This window comes from Schistocerca gregaria, chromosome X, assembly GCF_023897955.1.
Source record: "Schistocerca gregaria isolate iqSchGreg1 chromosome X, iqSchGreg1.2, whole genome shotgun sequence".
Lineage (NCBI taxonomy): Eukaryota > Metazoa > Arthropoda > Insecta > Orthoptera > Acrididae > Schistocerca > Schistocerca gregaria.
In genome coordinates this window covers 684,492,858-684,515,716 of record NC_064931.1, presented here as the reverse complement: position 1 = coordinate 684,515,716, position 22,859 = coordinate 684,492,858, and the positions used below count along the sequence as shown (strand labels likewise).

Here is a 22,859-nt window from a genome sequence, read left to right as displayed (position 1 = left end):
CACATGTGAAAGTTTTCATGTTGTGGCAGCCCTCTATGTGACGTTTTAGAAACAGTAACAGAATAGACTGGACAACGTTCTAAGTGTATCTTGTGCTGTTTAGTGTTCTATCAGCAGACGTCAAAAGTGTGAAACATTTTAGGCTATTCCATTGCCCGATACATTCATGTGTATCAGTATACAGTCCCCGAAGTCCAGCAATCAATCCTCAACGGACCCCAGGATATTTTTCTGTCATTTATCACTTCTTTCATTCCAGACAACAATTTGTATATGTGATAAACCCCGAGTTGCGCCGTAGTTCGTGATTCAAGGTAAGCTGCAAATGCCCCTACAACTGGGTCGGTAAGAAAGCTCTAAGATCGGAAGAAAGCAACGGCTAGTCAGATCCATTAGGACCTTGCCTAGCTAGGTGCTACGTTGAAGCCGACCTTCGAGTTGAAGGCAGCTTTATCTTGTCACTCCAATCGCCAACGCCACACAGACAAACTGAAATCACCAACAGAGCGGCGAGATGAACAGTGATGATATTCGGACGGATGCCTAACGATTAAATCTATTCTCGAAGCCTAGCTTTCAGCAAATGGTTCCTAATGCCGCTAGCTCACACTCTGGGTGGAACATAAGTTCTGAATTGTGCTGTAGACACGGTGATACTGGCAACGACTGTTTGTCGGATCCACCGACCCAGGCGAGAACATGACCAAATCAGGACGACGAGCAAGTAAACTTTCCTTGGATCGCCCTTCACAACGATACGATACGACATACTGTACGATACGTTGCAATAAAGGTCGACGCGACACTTGTCAGAGCAACACTCGTGATCCCACTGTGGCGATACAATATGCAATACAATGCTCCATGTGATTCACCATACGACAAACAACAAGACACCACGGATCACGTTTCTGTTTTATTTTCAGTTACATTCATGTGCTCTTCTGAGACGACGTTATTGTGGTTTATCATTATTTAAAACTCAAGAAACTAACAAAGAAAAGGAAACACTGGCTGCGCCTATACGGTGTTCTAAATATCAAACATTATTCAGTTGTTTCTCGTGATCTCTCCCAACACGAAAACAAATCCCACGCATTCTACACAATGAATCCTGACACTTTCTACTTGTTTGAGCAACTGCTATCAGCTACCCTGACAAAACAGCCATAAAATTTTCTATGTTCTATTACTTCTACTGTGAAGTCACTCGCCGGTCTTTGTGGCCGATCGGTTCTAGGCGCTTCAGTCCGGAACCACGCGAGTGTTACGGACGCAGGTTCGAATCCTGCTTCGGGCATAGATGTGTTTGATGTCCTTCGGTTAGTTAAGTTTAAATAGTTGTAAGTTCTAGGGGACTGATGACCTCAGATGTTAAGTCCCATAGTGCTCAGAGCCATTTGAACCATTTTGAAGTTACTCATTACAATAAGGTAAATTGGTGAAAGTGTGTGCATGACTTTAAATTGCCTCTATAAAAGTTAATTATTTATAAGGCCATGTAGGGTGGTACATTATACAGTGCGGTACGTACGTACATAAATAATGGTTACCATCTGTAGGATTTCTATAGTTGTTCAGGAGCATTAAGAAGAAATGTTGCTGGATTTGAAGTGAGATCAGATGTAGCAGTGGGCTGGAAACTCTATATAGGATTAGACAATGTTTTTGAAGAAATGTAAGAAGCCCATGAAGATAAAGAATATCCCGACGCGCCCTCTTTGGCTTCGTGCAGTTGATCATTCAGAAGTAACAGGAATTTAGCTTTCTGTTCTCCTTACGCCTGTCACAAAGTTTCATGCAATCAGGGAACACACACACAAAACTTCCAGTTAGCATCATCAGGTGATGACTCCCGGCGTCTTTCCATTTCAGTAAATTTTTCATTTCCAAGTTCGGCTTATATTGGCAGTAAATGAAGAAGAGAAACTTCAGGCAGCTCCGACCTCAACACAGCAGGCGGCATTAGCCTCGCGTGCGGCACGTGGTTGGAAACTGTCTGCAAAGCTAGCAGGGGTGTTGCAGGTTAGATCGAGCTGAGAAACAATTGTTTAAGAAAATATTCGATACGTTGTGCCGTTTCCGAGTTATTTAGCAGCGAAGTTATCCAATCAGGCCATTGCGCACGTAAATTCAAGCAGCCCGCCAGATGAAATTAATGTCAGTTGTCCTCATTGATGGCTCGGGTTCGATTCCTACTACCAGTGTTTCTATCGCTCTCTTGTTCGGTTTTAGGAAATCAAACGAATAACACGATTGGCGACACCGTCCCTGGTAGGCCTCCTGAATTTGCTCGCGCGACGGCTTGATTGGCTTACTTTGCTGCTAATAAACTCGGAAACGACGGAACGTATCGATTCTTTTGGCTCTGAGCACTATGGGACTTAACATCTATGGTCATCAGTCCCCTAGAACTTAGAACTACTTAAACCTAACTAACCTAAGGACATCACACAACACCCAGCCATCACGAGGCAGAGAAAATCCCTGACCCCGCCGGGAATCGAACCTGGGAACCCGGGCGTGGGAAGCGAGAACGCTACCGCACGACCACGAGATGCGGGCTATCTATTCTTTTCTTAACAATTATTTCTCAACACAACCTACCCTGCAACATCCTTACAAACTTTTTAGATTGTTTCTAACCACCCTGTATTTCACGTATTTTCCCGAGTGTGGAAAGAGGCATCGCCCTCCTTCCAACGCTAAAAACAATTTCGATACGTTACCTATATTTTGTATACAACAGTATACGATCTAAAATGCATCAAACGTAACCTGGCCAGTGACTACATGCTTCTCTTCAGACTTTCCAAAACTTGCGAGGCGTTTTATATAACTTCGCAGTGTCACAATAACGATGGGCAGTAACGAAAAGAAAACCAGATTATTGTCTAGCTGCGATGTAAGACTATAAGATGTGGAAAAATAATTTTTTTACAGAATATTTTCCTCAAAATCGAATGGGAAAGACTGAGTAGCAGAGAACGTGCGCGAATCCCAAAACATTGGTTTTTAACTTTTTACGCGAAAAGTAAAAGTTTTACTGTGAAACTGCTGAGACTGGTGTAGCTTTTCTTCGTCAACACAAAACAATTTTTAGGCACATTGGATGACTAGATGTTTGCCTGTCTGTGTATTGTATGACACAACTTAAGTGCAGCGACCGGCACTCCGTGTAGTGCCGAGTGATACGACGGAGCTGCATGTCGCCGTTGTATCGCTGTCATCCTAGTGCGAACCAGTTAACTCGCTTCCACTACGTTTCTATGCGCTGAGCCGAATCGGGTTGCTTCTGTGCCAAATCGCGAGTCACATGACATATCGTGTAGCCTCAGTGTAAACCGTGCCTAAACTCGTCGGCCGTGCAGGTGAGCGCCACAATCAGGACTGCATACGACCGAGGCACACAGGGCCAACACCCGGCATCATGGTGTGGGGAGCGATCTCCTACACTGGCTGTACACCTCTGGTGATCGTCGAGGGGACACTGAATAGTGCACGGTACATCCAAACCGTCATCGAACCCATCGTTCTACCATTCCTAGACCGGCAAGGGAACTTGCTGTTCCAACAGGACAATGCACGTCCGCATGTGTCCCGTGCCACCCAACGTGCTCTAGAAGGTGTAAGTCAACTGCCCTGGCCAGCAAGATCTCCGGATCTGTCCCTCATTGAGCATGTTTGGAACTGGATGAAGCGTCGTCTCACGCGGTCTGCACGTCCAGCACGACCGCTGGTCCAACTGAGGCGCCAGGTGGAAATGGCATGGCAAGCCGTTCCACAGGACTACATCCAGCATCTCTACGATCGTCTCCATGGGAGAATAACAGCCTGCATTGCTGCGAAAGGTGGATATACACTGTACTAGTGCCGACATTGTGCATGCTCTGTTGCCTGTGTCTATGTGCCTGTGGTTCTGTCAGTGTGATCATGTGATGTATCTGACCCCAGGAATGTGTCAATAAAGTTTCCCCTTCCTGGGACAATGAATTCACGGTGTTCTTATTTCAATTTCCAGGAGTGTATATTGGCTTTCAGTTGAAGCTCATATCTATGTGTGCCGTTTCTAAGCATCAGAAAATTGAGGTTCTCTCGAAAACCCCTCATTCATTGTGTGATTTTTGTAATAAAATGACGGGGAACGTCATGCTGATGATTAAAGAATTATTCGGGTATGTGTTGCTGGTTCTCATCTCAGTGAATCCAAAAATTTTCTGCTAGCCTTCGTGTTTGTTTTTGTTTTAGTTTAATAATTGCGTTCCCTCTGAGGAGTGAATTTGACCGACGGGCTTAATATACATGATAGCGTGCACTACTTGCAGTAAGATATTTTGCACTTTCTTGGTTTAAGTTTTATATTTCACAAGCTGTAAAGATTCTGCTGCTAAATGGATACAGTGATCAAGTAAGGATAACCTTAGGATTTTACTAAAAAATGAGAATGATGAAATAATTTTATCTTATGTGGAGAACTACTCTATTTTTCCTTTGTTGTCATTTCATTCACGTCGCCCTTTATGGACATGAGGAGGGGGGGGGGGGCGGGGAGGGGGCTAGACTGTCACCGCTCTTCAGACAGATAAGCGAAATGTTTAAAACGTCTTATAAAACTTGACATGACGATTGACAAAGCGAATTACGGCATAATATATAAATGTGGACTTTTTTTATTAAGTAAAAGTTTGACACAGATGAAATGGCAAATGAATGTTTCACAAAAGAGAAAAGACAGAAGGACAACTGCATAATTTAAAAAGTAAAATGTCGGTGTGTTGACTGATTAAGATAGAGACATACAAGAATGAAATGACGAGTGGGCCTAGACACCCAAGAAGAGGGGTATCAAGGTATCACGGAAACGTAGCAGCTGGGATAGTGCGTACGAGGGTGTTTGGGTGGGTGGATATTTGGGAGAGGAATACGGGAGACTTAGAATGTGGGTGGAGAGGAAGGGAGAGGAACGGAGCCCTGACCGAGGGAGGTGGGGTGGGTTCTGTTTAGATATGGCAGGACGGGTATATATCAGGGCGGATTTCATGGTCGGATAAGGGAAGGCGATTAAAATTTCGTTGGGAGGGGACGTGGAGAGTGTGGAGGTGTAGTGTTGGGGGAATGCGGTGGTAGAGGAGCGGCAGAGTACTAGGCTCGGTGAGCAGGGGGGAAACTAGAGGATGGGTAGTGTCGAGTTTACGTGTGACGTAGAATATTCGAATATGTTCAGGATGGGATAGGAGGGAGGGGAATTTTATAAGTTGGTGGAGGATGCGAGTGGGAGAAGGTATGCTGATTCGAAAGGCTAGGCTGAGTGCATGGCGTTCGAAGATGTGATAAAAGGAGTGTGGAGCAGAAAAAATTTGGAAATTTGTGGTAAGTTCCTTCGGGACCAAACTGCTGAGGTCATCGGTCCCTAGACTTTCACACTACTTAATCTAACTTAAACTAACTTACGCTAAGGACAACACACATATCCGTGCCAGACTCAGGACCCGAACCAATGACGGAGGGAGCAGCGCGAACTGTGGCAAAGCGCCCGAGATCGCGCGGCTACCCTGCGCGGCAGGGTGGAGCATCATTCCATGCCACATTTGCATAGTACACTATTGTAAATTTGTATTACACTGTTTGTAATGGAACTTTTTAAGCCGGTTTCCTTACTGACAGGACATCGTACTTTCCTTTTTGCCTCATAACATGTCTACATATTGAAGTTTTTATTTATGAGTAGTACAGACAGGACAACATGACTACCATATGGAAAATGGAACAAATGTGTGTTTTAATTGAGCTAATGTCGGAATTTAACGCCCGTCCGTTTGGTAAACAGTGTGGTGTGCGAGCTAGATAGAGACAACTGCCGCTGGAGCGCACTACGAACGTGTGTATCACGTTGAGAAGAAGTACCGTATGCACAAGCCGCACCGTTACTGAGCGTTCAGCAGCACGTTGAACTCGGCACGCTCGACGTTTATGTTCGCAAGCACGGTCCGTGTGCCGGCTCCTTCAGAATCAGCTCTCGTCCATCGTGCCGGACAAATGTAACGTCGCCCTTCCATGCCTGCAGTCTTAAATAACACAATAGTCTTCATACCAGCGGATCACTCTTTTAGCTTGCAAATGCTGTTGTTATAGGCTAAGAGCTTTTATGGTCAGTGCGTGGTTAGTGCGCCGTCCACCATCCACAGAACGGAGCTTCGAATCACTACATCTACTACCTTCTATTATTTCCTTACACAAGTATGGTATTTCTAAATTAAGTCCTTACAGAAGTTTTTCTTTTTTATATTCTGCCAATGTAAACTGGTATGCTTAAGCGACTAAACGGAGAAGTGGCAGCCTACCAATCCAAGCACCCAGAGCTTAATACTCATCCGATCCTACGATTTTTTCTGTTAGTTATAGGCTCTTTCACGTCTGACAATAATGTGTAAAGTGAAAGTTACAAATGTCACCGTAGTTTGGAGTTGACATTAAACTGTACGTGCCCATATAACTTGCTGAATAAGTCAGCTTAAAATTCGGAAAAAGGCAAGAGCATACCACCTCCAAAGGTCCATGGCTAGTAAAGCACTACGGCGTTCAAACCAACCACTGGGCTGAGAACAAGTTTACTTTTTATTTAGTGTAAACTGAGTCGGCACCAAATGAGACGCGAATTGGTGGATGGGCAATTAGATATCATACTATACACGAATTTTAAACTGACCAATAAGCGCAGTACCGCAGATCAGTAACCTCGTAAAATTCGTCCACAGTCCGTGGCCGGGCAATGGGTACCGACGGATAGCCGTGTCATTCTCTGCCACTGGCGGCATTGGGTGCGGTACGGATGGGCTTGATTTCAGCCCACCGCTCTCCCAGCCGTTGAGTTTTCGTGACCTGGAACTCCTACTTCTCAATCAAGTAGCTTGTCAGTTCACCTCACGACAATGAGTGCATTCCACTCCGGTCCTCCCACCAAGAAAATCTCTGGCGACGACCCGCATGGCAGTCAGCCACACTGACCACTCAGCTACGGAAGCCGACACCGCAGATCAATAAACACGCTTATTTCGCCAGTTTTCAAGACACGTGTAGAAGGATACTGTGTGGTCTTATCAGTCGTTTATTTGTTCATTCAACGAGGGGGCCACGTCAATTTTGTACCTCCTACGTATATCTCGCGAAGAGACCATGAGGATAAAATCAGACAGACTAGAGCCCACACAGCGGCATACCGACAATCTTTCTTTCCGTGAACAATACTAGACTGGAATATAAGGGAGAACCGATAGAGGTACTCAAAGTACCCTCCACCACACACCGTCAGGTGGCTTGCGGAATATGGGTGTAGATGTAGATGTAGATACCACTCGAGAGAGCACAGTAGGTATTTTCTGACACCGGTGGACAGCAGAAGAGCTGAAGGACCTACATCTACATCTACATGGATACTCTGCAAATCGCATTTGAGTGCCTGGCAGAGGGTTAATCCAACCACGCTCGCAATAATTCTGTCATTACAATCGCGTACAGCGCGCTGGAAAAACGAACACCTATTTCTTTCCGTACGAGCTCTGATTTCCCTTATTTTATTATGGTGATCGTTTCTCCCTACGTAGGTCGGCGTCAACAAAATATTTTCACATTCGTAGGAGAAAGGTGGTGACTGAAATTTCGTGAGAAGACTCCGCTGCAATGAAAAACGCCTTTCTTTTTTTTTTTTAATGATGTCCAACCTAAATCCTGTATAATTTCAGTGACACTCTCTCCCACATTTTGCGATAGTACAGAACATGCTGCTCTTCTCTGAACTTTCTCGATGTACTCCGTCAGTCCTATCTGGTAAGGATCCCACACCGCGCAGCAGTATTCTAAAATAGGACGAAGAAGCGTAATGTAGGGAGTCTCTTTAGGAGATCTGTTACATGTTCTAAGTGTCCTGCCAATAAAACGTAGTCTTTGGTTAGCCTACCCCACAACATTTTATATGTGCTCCTTCCAATTTAAGTTGTTCGTAATTGTAATTTCTAGGTATTTAGCTGAATTTACGGCTTTCAGATTTGACTGATTTATCGCGTAATCGAAGTTCAACAGATTCTTTTTAGCACTCTTGTGGATGACCTCGCACTTTTTGTTATTTAGGGCAAATAAATGTAAATGTCGTGTGACTAGGGCCTCCCGTCGGGTAGACCGTGCGCGTCGATGGGGATAAAATGATGATGATTAGGACAACACAATACCCACTCCATGAGCAGAGAGAAATCTCCGACCCAGCCGGGAATTGAACCCGGGCCCTAAGGATTGACACACTGAAACGCTGACCACTCAGCTATCGGTGCCGGATGTTGTTTATGGTCAATTGTCAGTTTTTGCACCATACAGATACCTTTTCTAAATCGTTTTGCAATTTGTTTTGATCTTCTGAAGACTTTACTAGTTGATAAACGACAGCATTATCTGCAAAAACCTAAAACAACTGCTCAAATTGTCTCCTAAATCGTTTGTATAGATAAGGAACAGGAAATACCCACTACACTACCTTGGGGAACGCCATACATCACTTCTGTTTTACTCGATGACTTTTATGTCAGTTAATACGAACTGTGACCTCTCTGACAGGAAATCACGAATCCAGTCACATAACTAAGAAGATATTCCATAAGCAAAAATTTCACTACAAGCCGGTTGCGTGGTGCAGTGTCAAAAGCCTTCCAGAAATCTAGTAATACGGAATCAATTTAAAATCCCTTGTTGATCGCACTCAATACTTCGTGTGAGTAAAGAGTTGTGTTTCACAAGAACGATGTTTTCGAAATCCGTGTTGACTGTGTGTCAATGGACCGGCCTCTTCGAGGTAATGCACAATGTTTGAATACAATATATGTTCCAAAATCCTGCTGCATATCGAAGTTAATGATGTGGGCCTGTAATTTAGTGGATTACTCTTACTACCTTTCTTGAATATTGATATGACCTGTGCAACTTTCCAGTCTTTGAATACGGATCCTTCGTAGAGTTAATGGTTGTATATGATTGTTAAGTATGCAGCTATTGTATCAGCGCCGGCCGCTGTGGCCGAGCGGTTCTAGGCGCTTCAGTCCGGACCCGCGCTGCTGCTACGGTACAGGTTCGACTCCTGCCTCCGGCATGGATGTGTGTGACTTCCTTATGTTAGTAAGGTTTTAGTAGTTATAAGTCTAGGGGACTTATAACCTCAGATGTTAAGTCCCATAGCTCTTAGAGCCATTTGAACCATTTTATTGTATCAGCATACTCTGAAAGGAACCTAACTGGTATACAGTCTGGGCCGGATGACTTGCCTTTGTTAAGTGATTTAAGTTGTTTTGTGTTAGCAGAAGAGCCAATACCGTGTTACGAGTGGAGGCCGAAATGCACGCGTTTTAGCTCACGCAGGCTGGCGTGATGAGGGAAGAACTATACTGACGTGAGGTCTGGAACATGACAAGGAATAAGAATTCAGAAAGCGGACGTAATTAGTTTGATACTTAACTTTAATCCATTAATGATGAACGTCGCTCTTGACGGTACATGATTCACAATATTATCTGTTCAGAATACATTCTTGAAGTAATTATAGTAACTGACTATGGCGCCTTGCTAGGTCGTAGCAAATGACGTAGCTGAAGGCTATGCTAAACTGTCGTCTGTGCAAATGAGAGCGTATGTAGACAGTGAACCATCGCTAGCAAAGTCGACTGTACAACCGGGGCGAGTGCTAGGGAGTCTAGACTAGACTAGGGGGGCAGTGCACAAATGGTTTAATTCATATTTAACTGTAAGAATGCAGAAAGTTGAAATAAGTGGTTCATGTAATGTTAAAACAACAGATGATTCCTCAAACTGGGGGGCGGGGGGGGAATCAAGTACGGGGTCCCACAGGGTTCGGTCTTAGGTCCTTTGCTGTTATTGATATACATTAATGACTTATCATTTCATATTGATGAAGATGCAAAGTTAGTTCTTTTTGCTGATGATACAAGTATAGTAATAACAGCCAAAAACTAAGAACTAAGTGATGTAATTGTAAATGATGTTTTTCACAAAATCATTAAGTGGTTCTCAGCAAAAGGACTCTCTTTAAATTTTGATAAAACACAGTATATATAGTTCCGTACAGTAAATGGCACAACTCCAGTAATAAATATAGACTTTGAACAGAAGTCTGTAGCTAAGTAAGAATTTTCAAAATTTTTAGGTGTGTCCATTGATGAGAGGTTAAACTGGAAGCAACACATTGATGGTCTGCTGAAACGTCTGAGTTCGGCTACGTATGCTAATAGGGTTATTGCAAATTTTGGTGATAAGAATCTCAGTAAATTAGCTTACTATGCCTACTTTCATTCACTGCTTTCGTATGGCATCATATTCTAGGGTAATTCATCGTTGAGTAGAAAAGTATTCATTGCTCAAAAACGTGTAAGAAGAATAATTGCTGGAGCCCACCCACGGTCATCCTGCAGACACCTATTTATGGATCTAGGGATCCTCACAGTAACCTCACAGTACATATATTCACTTATGAAATCTATTGTTAATAATCCAACCCAGTTCAAAAGTAATAGCAGTGTGCATAGCTATAACACCAGGAGAAAGGATGATCTTCACTATGCAGGGTTAAATCTGACTTTGGCACAGAAAGGGGTAAATTATGCTGCCACAAAAGTCTTTGGTCACCTACCAAACAGCATCAAAAGCCTGACAGATAGTCGACCAACATTTAGAATAAATTAATTCTAGATGACAACTCCTTCTACTCATTGCCTGAATTTTTAGATATAAATTAAGGGAGGGAAAAAAAACTAACTTAAACATTAGTGACATGCAATACTTTGTGTAATGTAATATCGTGTACAGACATCTTTCATTAACCTGACACGTTCCACATCATTAAGAAGTGTTGTATTCATGATCTATGGAACAAGTATTAATTTAATCTAACTAGACCTCCCGTGTGGCGGCGCTCGGTCTGCAATCACTGATAGTGGCGACACGTGGGTCCGACGCATACTACCGGACCGCGGCCGATTTAAAGGCTACCACCTAGCAAGTGTGGTGTCTGGCGGTGACACCTTAAGTTGCATCACAACTCCGAGGGTATCAATTTCTACGTTACTCTGTTTGCAGCTGTTCTTGATTCTAATTCTGGAATATTTACTTCGTCTTCTTTGGTGAAAGAATTTCGGAAAGCTGCGTTTAGTAACTGTGCTTTGGCAGCACTGTCGCCGATAGTATTTGCATTGCATACTCACCAGAGCTGGAGGCGTAAGTAGAGGCAGAGGCAGCGGGGCTGGAGTACGCGATGACCGTGGCGAGCAGCAGCACCACGAGCCGCCACGCGCTCATGGCTCGCTCCAGCCCTGCAACAGCACGCCTTCTCCTTACTACAGCTCCGTTACACACATGTCCATTTGTGCACTGTGCGTTTTACGTCGCCGACAAAAAAAATTAAGTATTCAGGAGGGGAAGAGGAAACGTAATGAAACTTCACCAGATGAGAGGTTATGTGATATTCTTTCAGTAAATATAAAACCGAGTCAGACTTAGAAAGAACTTGGCAGTATGACAGTGTGCCCCCTCTAGCCTGGATGCGTGCACTGATTCGGTTGGGAAGGGGTCGTAAATGTGTTCTACCCTCTCTTTAGGCAAGCTGGCCAGCAACTGTTGTAGTTGGTGGTTGATATCCGAAATGCTTTCACATATTTTCTGCTGGGGACACATCTGGGGACCGTGATGGCCACAGAGTACCTCAAAATCACGCAGACATTTCGTAGAGGCACGTGCCGTGTGTGGACGAACAAAAAACAAAGAAGACAGTACGAACATTGTTCTGATGACAAATAGCACCACAGTACTGTCGCATGTGAGGTATCACATGTGGACGCTAAATGTCAGTGACGTACCATTATGCCGCCAGCGTTCCTCAATCCCTGCTGAGGTCATACGCGATTGCTCTCCATACCATGATGCCAGGAGTAACAACACTTTGGAAGAATGACACAGTGCGACGCATTCCGTCAAGAGTCCACGCTTGCCTGTCACGATACCACTCCGAACGCAGCCGTTGGTGTTGTGATTTTAACGGCACCCTATTCAGTGGGACCGTAATTCCTTAGTCACGCTGCTGCTAGTCTCCGACGAATAGGGCGTGATGACACAAAGTGTTGCAGGGGGTCCGTTACTTGTTCTAATATGGCAGGCGCAGATGTGAAGGGGTTACGATGTGCTTGGTGCGTAACTGACGATCCTCCCTTGTGGTGTTCAGACGTAGTCGGCCGGAACCGTGTGCGTGCCCTTACGTTTCTGTGCACTCCATCAGGCAGCAGTCTCATCCAAACGCCCCAAAAACCTGGATATTGCACGATTCCCCCAGCGAGCCAAACAGAGAGCCCACAATGAGGCCCCTTTCAAACTCTGTCAGATGCTGATGAGGCAGTCTCATACAAGTATGTGACACCTCTGTGTTGTTCACAGTTATCAGTCAGCATCTGACACCCTTATCGTCTAGAGACCCCTTGTATCACATGTTATACAACTGTTCAAATGATGTTCCTACTCAATGTGTGCCATTTTTTGTAAAAGCATCGAATGTATCGTATTCGATACACTCTGTAGAACAAGCAGGCAGCCTACTCGTAGTTCTCAGAATGAGCACTAGGTGTCAGGAGCAGTCAGTAACAAGTGTTTTCGGACGAGTAAACATGGCTTCAAGAAAGAAAGATTAGTATTGTTAAATCATCGTTTATTTACTTCTAAAGCAGTATTAAAATATTGTTAACAGTTCCTTGACTATAATTCTATCAATGAAAGTAGCGTGAAAGACGAATTTACTTCCAAAAAAGTCGTATTTTAGTAGATGTATCATATTTGATACATTGAGTCTCTTTGACTACATTTCATATGCCTGTGAGCAAATGGCAGTCGGTTGCATTTTATATTGTTTATTCTTTGTTTCAATGTTATCTGATTATTTTTGTGCGCATTTCACAACTTTAATATTGGGATAGACATTTCGAATACTTTCTATACGAATAAAACCTTCCAAACGTGATTTAAAAATGAAAATCTAAATATTATTGACAGATCTATCTGATTCAGAAATAGATCAGCTTCTGCACAAGGTCTTTGACGCTAATACCGTCAATGAAAAGAAGAGAAGATTAGTTCAGCCAATACCACCAATGACCAAAAGATACAAATGTGCTTTGCACATGCCAGAAATGGGTACAAAAAAAAACAGGTCAAGATGCAGAGGAATGGGTTGTTCAAAGCTAACAAATGCGAGATGTTCTGAATGTATGGTGTTCTTGTGCTTTACTTCAGAAAGAACCTGTTTCAAAAAGTTTCATACTTAATAAGAATGTCTTGCAACATTTTTAAAAATTTGTAAAACCTTTTTGTAATTTTTTATTTATTATATTTAAAACAATATATGTTTCAACAAGAACATGTAATGAGACAAGTGTAACAATTTTGTGCATTTTCTAGCATGAAGATGAATGTATGTCATGCAAATAAGCAAAAATAAAGTAAAATTTATTTGTACATTGTGTGGCAGATTGTCTTGTTAGCAACCCTATGTTTTGTATGTGATACATGGCCTGCAGAAGGTTTAAATATATAAAAGTTATTCATGGATATTTTACAATCAGTCGTGCCAACCTACACATTGAAGCTTGTTTTATTTGATTCACTCTATAACTCTGACTTCAGGTCTGTAGAGGCTAAATAGCCTACAAGGCCTGGTAACAACACTAAACAGGAACAATACCAATGCACTGTGATTCTACCTGTCACAGAAAATTCCAACTTAAGTCATCTATATTTTGGTAAACGTGTCCATAACAGCTATAAATGTAACGTAACTGAGACAACAACGTACGAAATAGTCATACCGTGGTGAAAGATTGCCTGAATCTCGCACATAATATAGCCAAATGATAGTGACAACTAATGAATAGGGGCATGGATTCGATGTAAAATCTTCTCAATTAAATCGATCACATCTTGTCAATTAAATCGATCGTTGCACTATCGTCATACCAATACGACTGGAAGAATACAGCAAAAATCGTGGAAATAACTAGATAGTCTTCAGAATCACCTTAGCAAAATTGCCTTATTTTTACATTATGTGTGATCTGTAGCTGCCAACAGAAATCAGCTAGAAGTGGTGAAACATGTTTAGAGATTAAACAAAACAAAAACTGTGTTCTTGCAAGAGGGCGGACATCTTTGTGAATTGTTTGAGTTTTAGACAAACCAAAAATTGTGTTCTGACGAGATTTTTGTGGTAAGTTCCTATGGGACCAAACTGCAGTGATCATCGGTCCCTAGGCTTACACACTACTTATTCTAACTTAAACTAACTTACGCTAAGCACAACACACACACGCGTGCCCGAGGGAGGACTCGAACCTCCGACAGTCTGACAAGATGGAGTACCCTCTTTAATTCATCGTTATTTTCTGTGAGCACGGAAACAAAGCTTAAAATTCCTTTGTGGATACTGTTTGCTTCAGATCATCAAATCAGTTAACAAACACCCGATAAATTCGAAAATTACTCTCGTGAAGATGTATAAACGACAATGAAATGGATCTGCAGCTGTCTCGTGAGAACATGGTACTCTGCCCAAGCGCTACATGAGGGTGCTATAAAAAACCTGATTTACGCTAGGAAGTAGCGTGAATCGAGCCGTGGTCGTATCTTTGTGTTACAGGTTTATGTGATCCTCAAATCACGTCAGATGCACGACAGTAGATAGTTGTAACGAAGTCCCGGCTTTACGTGTAATAGTGCTAGTGCGATTTCCTTTTCTGGTTGTGTTTAAAATTTTAAACAGGTTAATACGTGATTTACTCCCTCATGTACAGTGAAAGTTAGAGACTGTGGTAGAAAACTGTATTGAAAAGCCGGCCGAGGTGGACGAGCGGTTCTAGGCGCTACAGTCTGGAACCGCGTGACCGCTACGGTCGCAGGTTCGAATCCTGCCTCGGGCATGGTTGTGTATGGTGTCCTTAGGTTAGTTAGGTTTAATTAGTTCTAAGTTCTAGGGAACTGATGACCTTGGAAGTTAAGTCCCATAGTGCTCAGAGCCTTTTTTTGTATTTGGAAAAGAGAGAATCAGCGCTGGATTTCCAGAAACGAATACAGCGATCGTCTCGCAAATAATAGACATTGGTTCTCGAGGCAAGCCTCCTCATATAAAGTCAGGAAACGGTATACTTAAAACTTTCAGCCAACATAAACAAAGTAACGAACTGTTTTGTCCGAATGACATCCGACAGAACTAGAAAAAATTATCTCTTTGGCCCCATAGTAATCCAAACGAAAGTTAAATGTAAAGACACCAGCAGCTGATGAACGGTAAATGATCAGAGGGACAGACACAAAAAATTATTATCCCATACTAGCAGTGGCTGTCGATTAAAAATTGATATAAAATGAAACATATCATTTCAGGGTTTTTGGGATGTGTTCCAATGTCCTGATCACAAATCGTAATACTAAATAGCACCAAACTCAGACCAGATGTCAGCCTCCTTTCATCTTGCAACCCCAAATGAAGCACCAGGAGCTGGCAGCTCTTTGATATTGATACCAGAAAAATTCCTGTCGAAACACATGCTCTCTCTCTCTCTCTCTCTCTCTCTCCTCTCTCTCTCTCTCTCTCTCTCTCTCTCTCACACACACACACACACACACACACACACGCACACACACACACACACACACACACACATACACACACACACACACACACCAAGTGGCTACTTACTGCCCAGCGTGCATGGAAATATTCCCTCAATCTATCAGACTGATTGAGTATTTAATTAAATCTGTACCCTCTGTCTGGGAGAGTTTTCTTTGCATCCTATTGATAAATACTAGGACTGGTATATTTGTAGGGATTAGATCCCACAACTGCCTCGGTTTCTAAATCCTTTCCCTTGCATGGTATTAGTGGATACTTGCACAGTTGTGTCATTTAGTAGGAAGCCCATTATGGTGAAGGTAGCTTAGAATTTCATATTTCAGCTCAATTGCATGCTATGTCCTTAAACAATCTGCAGAGGGATTGGATTGCTGTGTATGCTCGCAGTTCCACAATTGGAAACAATTAATTGACCAATCAGGAATTTGAGTAGTTGATTGGAACTGGTTCCATATAAGTGACAGTTGGAATTTCAGATTTTGGCGTGAATTTATGCCATTACAAATGTGGAATTCCCAACCACTATGGGTCTGCTAAGTGTATTTTATGAAGCACTGCAGAATTACTAAGATTGTTCTCTCAGCTACATTAGGACAAAGAAGGAGGAGGAAAGGGACTGCTGTGTCGTAGTAGAGTAACAACAACAAATACCACTATAATACAGGGTGCACTGCAATCTATTGAGAACCACTAAACCAGGATCCTAGTAGTTATCATGGCTAGATGTGTGAGATCACTGAAAACAATTGTACATACAGCCTACTCACCTCCCAGATGTCCACAGGTATATGAATACCACCAACGTCAATGCTCAGAGCCCAGAGATTACTGTCATTGTGACTGCAGCTGAAGTAGTGGGTGCACATGTCTGCCAGAGTGCACTATGGAGGGCCTTTGGGAATGATTGAAGTGGTAGGAATTCGGATGTTATCAATATGTCCAGCGCCAACACTTGGCCGGCAGCGGTGGTCTCTCGGTTCTAGGCGCGCAGTCCGGAACCGTGCGACTGCTACGGTCGCAGGTTCGAATCCTGCCTCGGGCATGGATGTGCGTGATGTCCGTAGGTTAGTTAGGTTTAAGTAGTTCTAAGTTCTAGGGGACTGATGACCACAGCAGTTGAGTCCCATAGTGCTCAGAGCCATTTGAACCATTTTTGAGCCAACACTTGTCAGTGGTCCATATTCAATTGCTCAATCTTTCATGGAGAATGCATGCAACACACGTGAACACGGAGACAGCCCAGTGCATACTGAGTGTAGTTCTCTATTCAGCTATCCAGAGCGCGTTACAAGGGTCGCTGCCAGGACTTGTCCCTGTGGCTGCGAGCAAGAACTGACTAGTCAGTAGGCCAGAACTTTTCTTGATACTCACTGCTTGCAACAGCCTTAAGCCAGAAATGTCTCATTCTGGTCACTGGACAGCTCGACCACACACCCGGATGGCTGCCAGAGTCATCCTAGGAAACCAACTACATATTTTTTGCTGTAATTGCGATTAAATACAAGATTGCAGCTCCAATCTGGTTACATTCAGCAATGAGCGAAGTATCGGAATTACCGCCTCCTGATGGCTGTGGCTATGGGACTAATCTCACACTGAAATATCAATATGTATATCCTCCTAATGACTGGACATAATCTTACACGTAAAATCTTTCATGTCCCTTACAGCTGTCGATACACTGAAATCGCAATTTTCCACGCCAAATCCATACCTCCCATACAACCGGACATATTCATTTTCTTTTCATATGTCGGAACACTGACCACAATAGCTTTACACCCCAACACATACTTTATAACCCTGCTGATTACTGTGAATTTCATCGCATATTCCCTACTAAGTATATACTTCATCAATAATTGAATGCTGTTGGCACCAAACAATACTGAGCGAAAATTCGCGATGGAAGGACGTGCTCCATTTGTTTTTCTTGCGAGTGGTACCTATGTGTCTTAGGAAGAGAGACGTAATCATCTGATAAGAGACCAGCTATTAAAAACAGGGTCCCAATGACTAAGTTACCGTCACCCTGCATAAAAAGTGGTCTTGGTTCTACAGATACACTCAAGAATCGCTAATGGTAGCCTTGTTAAAAACTGTATATGCTTTATAAATCGAGGAATGGTATTTCTTCTGAATGAAGTAGTCTTACAGACAAACACAACACATTGAATATGGACGGTGATCACAGGGGTTTGTATTAACAGATCGAAAGTGCGGGTGTACATCACCAGCAGTGTAAGCTCGCAATAAAACCAACCTTCTCACCGAATTTAGAAACTGATTCAGCTAAGGAACGTGGTATTAAGCCAATATTTGGAGCTTCCTCATTCCGCTGCTAGATATTTCTCCACGCCAGTACATAGCATTTGTAATGCACTCTATCTCAAAACCATGTAGCAGACGTTCTGCGATATATCCATGGGGTTACAGGCGAGGGAGAATGATGGTTGATTGATAATTATCACATACAGTAGATGGTGTGCTACGTAAGGTTTCACTTAAAAATGCAGCGTTAGGCTAAAGTCGTAAAAATATACAAAATCCCATGACCAATACACTGGCTTTTTCAGATATGTAGTGTTATGCTTTCTGGTAGAAATTCTGTCTGCAATTAGGAATCAAGTCCCTCCATTCAAGCACACACTTTCGCTGGATCCTATGGAGATGTCTTTTAATGATTTCAGCCACTGGTTAATCATATTTGTGGCACTCTCTTATCTCGAAACGAGCCACCTTTTCGAACCTATCTGCTAAGAGCCCCATACAGCAAAACTCAAGCATGATTTTACACAGTCTCTCTGCATCTTGTAACTGTTCCTAGATCTCTGCCCCAACATCCCTGCAGCTTTGTCCATGCGATAGTTTCAATTTGAGCCAAAAATTTTTTCAAATGGCTCTGAGCACTATGAGACTTAACATCTATGGTCATCAGTCCCCTAGAACTTAGAACTACTTAAACCTAACTAACCTAAGGACATCACACAACACCCAGTCATCACGAGGCACAGAAATAAGTTGAAGCCAGCACTGAGTGGAAGTTGGAGAGTGCTATATCAACCACCTTGTCCATCCCATGGAGAAATTTGGTGAGCTCAGTTAATGCTACAGGACCGAGATTTGACCACTTGGTGGAAATGGGGAAATATTGTCGTAGCTCTACCAACTATGTACAGCGTGTAAGGCCAGCGCCAAACGAAGTTTTCTGCTGCAACACGACGTAGTGGAAAAGACAGTATGATCACTTACGGTGTTTCTTATAGGGGAAATTAGGAAGACTTCAGATCATACAGAAACTGGAAGAAGGACGACAATTTTGCTATTGCATTGCAGTGCATTTCAAAAAACTTCACTAATGTCACCAGGTAGAGAACTCTGTAAGATATTATCACGTCCCTCTGTTCCAATATACCAAAAACAAATAGTGTCTACCTACTGACATCGACCATATGTGGTGATCATTGGAGCAGGTGACTAGTGATCGAAATCGCTTCCACGGACCGGTGTAAAGCTTCGTCACCCATACTGTAGGAGGACTGTATCCCACAGACTATCAATCGCATGATAGGATCCCTGTGTTGATCTTTCATAAGCAGTTTAATACATTGTTTTTCTGTGGTAACACATCCAGGAAGTGTATTACTACAGCTTTGTACACCACCACTCATTTTATTTTTTCTCCACGACTTTGAGGTCTGTGTCAGGTGCTAAACCAACAGTAAAACATTTCGATCCATTGGCTCCTACATAAATCTGGACATCACATAGTGTAAACTATGTTGCTCACACAACATACAGAATTGTTGAAATAAAAGACAGAGGCGATGTTTCTTATTGGTGAAAATGTGAAGAACTTCACAACATATGGAAACTGAAAAAAATTGCGGCGTTGTGGGATGTTTCCAAACAGCTGTCCGAAGATGCTGATCTCTAAATTTAACATCATCTTCCACAGTGATGGCGTAGTAGATGTCTCAGTGTTCTGTTATTCAAAGAGACCTTGAGCACTGATTCCTCATATTGGTGGTGCATATTGCACTCAGCTATGTGATCGTTGTTTTGGTGTCCTAGCTTGTAGTCATCCTGACCTCCAAATCTTTGGACACTGTGTCTTTAATTTTTATGACATACAGTGCATAACTACATGTGGAACAAGGGGGTATTATGCAGGCCTTAAACTGAGTATATTGGTCATAGGATTTTGTATACTTCTTATGACTTCAATCTAGCGTTACATTTTCTAAGTGATTCCTCACATAGCCCACCATCTACTGTATGTGACCATTCTCAATCAATCGTCATCCTCCCTCCTCTATAACCCTGTGGATATATTGCAGAACCTCTGTTACACAGTCTACATGGTTTCGAGATAAAATGTGTTAGAAACATTGTTTGTTAGTTTGGGAAATATCTAGCAGCGGCATGAGGGAGTTCCAAATATTGGCTTAATACCACGTTCTTAGCTGAATCAGTTTCAAAATTTTTAGAGAAAGCTGATTTTAATACGAGCTTACACTGCTGGCGACATGCACTCGCACTTTTGGTGTGTTAATACACACTCCTACGATCACTGTCTATATTTAATGTCGTGGTATTTGTCTAGAGGACCACTTCATTCAAAAGCAATACTATACCTCGATTTATAAAGCATATACGGATCGGAGCGTGGAATGTCAGATCCCTTAATCGGGCAGGTAGGTTAGAAAATTAAAAAAAAAAAAAAAACAGATTCAGAAGGATGAAGGTTGCAGTAGGTACTGGGGGATGAAGAAGCTTGCACAGGATAAAGTAGCATGGAGAGCTACATCAAACCAGTTTCTGGACTGAAGACCACAACATCAACAATGGTGTTTAAAAAGGATACCGTTAGCGATTCTTGTGTGTGTATTTAGAGGGAAGACCACGTTTTATGTAGGGTGACAGTAACTTAGTCATTGCGATCGTGTTTTTAATAGCTGGTCGCTTATAAGATGATTACGTCTCTCTTCCTAAAACACATTGGTACCACCGGCCGGTGTGGCCGAGCGGTTCTAGGCGCTTCAGTCTGGAACCGCGCGACCGCTGCGGTCGCAGGTTCGAATCCTGCCTTGGGCATGGATGTGTGTGATGTCCTTTGGATAGTTAGGTTTAAGTGGTTCTAAGTTCTAGGGGACTTATGACCTCCCATAGTGCTCAGAGCCATTTGAACCACATAGGTACCACTCGCAAGAAAAACAAATGGAGCATGTCCTTCCATTGTGGATTTTCGCTCAATATTGTTTCATGTCACCAGCATTCAGTTAATGGCGAAGTTTGTACTCAGTTGCCGATGTGTGATAGATTTGCTGTGATCAGCAGGCTTATAAAGTATGTGGTCAGTGTTCCGACATCTGAAAAGACAATAACTTTGTCGGGTCGTAAGGGAGGTATGGCTATTATGTGGAACTCTGTGATTTCAATGCATTGATAGCCATAAAAGGGATGAAAGATTTAAGCGGAAAATTATGGACAGTCATAAGGAGGATATAGATATTCATATTTCAACATGAGATTCGTCCCATAGCCACAGTCATCAGGAGGAGGTATTTTCGATACTTCGCTAACTGTAGAATGTAGCCAGATTGGGGCTGCAGTCATAACATTTAACTGTAATTACAGAGATAAATATGTAGCTGGTTTCCTAGTATGACTCTGGCGGCCATCCAGGTGCGTGGAGGAGGTAGCTGGTGACTGTAATTAATTGACATTTCCGGCTTAAGGCTGTTGTGAGCAGCAGATACAAAGAAAAGCTCTGGCTGGCTGGCTAGTGGGGTGGTGGCCGTGAAGAAGGGGGAGGGGTTGGAGGGGGGAGTTTCTCAGAAGGACAGACTATCCCCAGAGGGTCTTAAATCAACACTTAAGGTGTTATAAACAACTTAACAACACAATAGGTTAAGGGGAGGGGAGGGTGTCATACATCAATCAAGTTTTCACTGAATTTATGCTTGCCCCTGAATCTATGCAAGCCACACTAACAAAATGCGATGATACCCCCCTTGCACCATTACTGCATCCCCAGGGGGTCGTAAATCAATCCTCACGGGGTTATAAACAGCTCTCTATGACAATAGGTTAAGGGGAGGGGTGGGGGTCATAAATCAATCAAGTTTACCATTGGATTTATGCTTGCCCCTCAATGTAAGCAACCCACATTAACCAAGTGCTCTGATACATCACTTGCTCCACTACTAACATGTAATAGAAAATGTAACTTTGTGTTAGTTGTTAAGAGCTTACATTTGATAATATTTTTAACTTGTAACTGATTTCTGATAGTACTTCTCAATTTGCTTTCACCTACTGATTGTTGGAGTATAGTAGAGTAATTATATAAGACATACTGTAAAATCCTTATTGGCAAGTATTTCTCAATTGAATCACTTTTAAATTTAAATACAATATTTGTTCCTAGATTACCTTGGAACAGTATTTCATGTTTGGAAAAACCTTAATTTTCGGGAGTAATTTCTCTAATTTCAGAGAAAGACTGCAGCACACATTAAGTGATTTCTCTCATTTCAGCAGCACCATTCTACAATGGTGGTTTTCGACAGACATGCTGCCCTATACAGAGATGAGTGACTACTGGTGTTTTTCCTGTGGCAGTACTGTCGTTACTGCTCACCATGAATTATCGGTGCAAGACGAATAGAATGTTGCCTCTGTCTCCCTGAAGAACGACGTTAGGATCGCACTTCGCAGACTCGAACTCACGACCCCCAATTGGCTGCTCCAGTGGATACCACAGCCTGCTGAGATGTGCTCAGCTCCAGAACCTATTTTTGAAGTCCCTGTCTTGTCTACCTGAAACGAACAAGCTGTTCTTTCCTCCCCTCAAGAAAACATGACAACCAATCGCTTTACATGTACTCTATGTCCGCCATTGGCATAATTGCTTTTTCAGCAGAATAACCCACCAAGAAAATGTGTCACGTTAAAAAACTCCAGTGACCTCTCTAGCCTCCCCTCTTCTCTAAAAAACTTCCCTTTATTTGATCCGACGTCACAGCATCAGATGGATTTTACCAATCGGCGTTTTCTTATTAGGCAGCTAGCCCCGCTTCCCAGGTCCTGGGAGAGTTAAAGAATTGTGCGTGAGAGTAGCTGCTAATTCCGTGCC

At 42.8% G+C, this 22,859-nt stretch overlaps 1 protein-coding gene across 1 annotated transcript in view; it reads right to left on the bottom strand.

The window, feature by feature from the left end:
* The window catches only part of LOC126297766 (serine proteinase stubble), a 209,028-nt gene that overhangs the window by 118,710 nt on the left and 67,459 nt on the right, over positions 1-22,859 (bottom strand). Inside the window, exon 2 of the mRNA XM_049988941.1 lies at positions 11,253-11,360. Within this exon, the coding sequence (XP_049844898.1) occupies positions 11,253-11,346 (94 nt within the window). The 5' untranslated portion in view covers positions 11,347-11,360. The remainder of the gene's footprint in view (positions 1-11,252; positions 11,361-22,859) is intronic.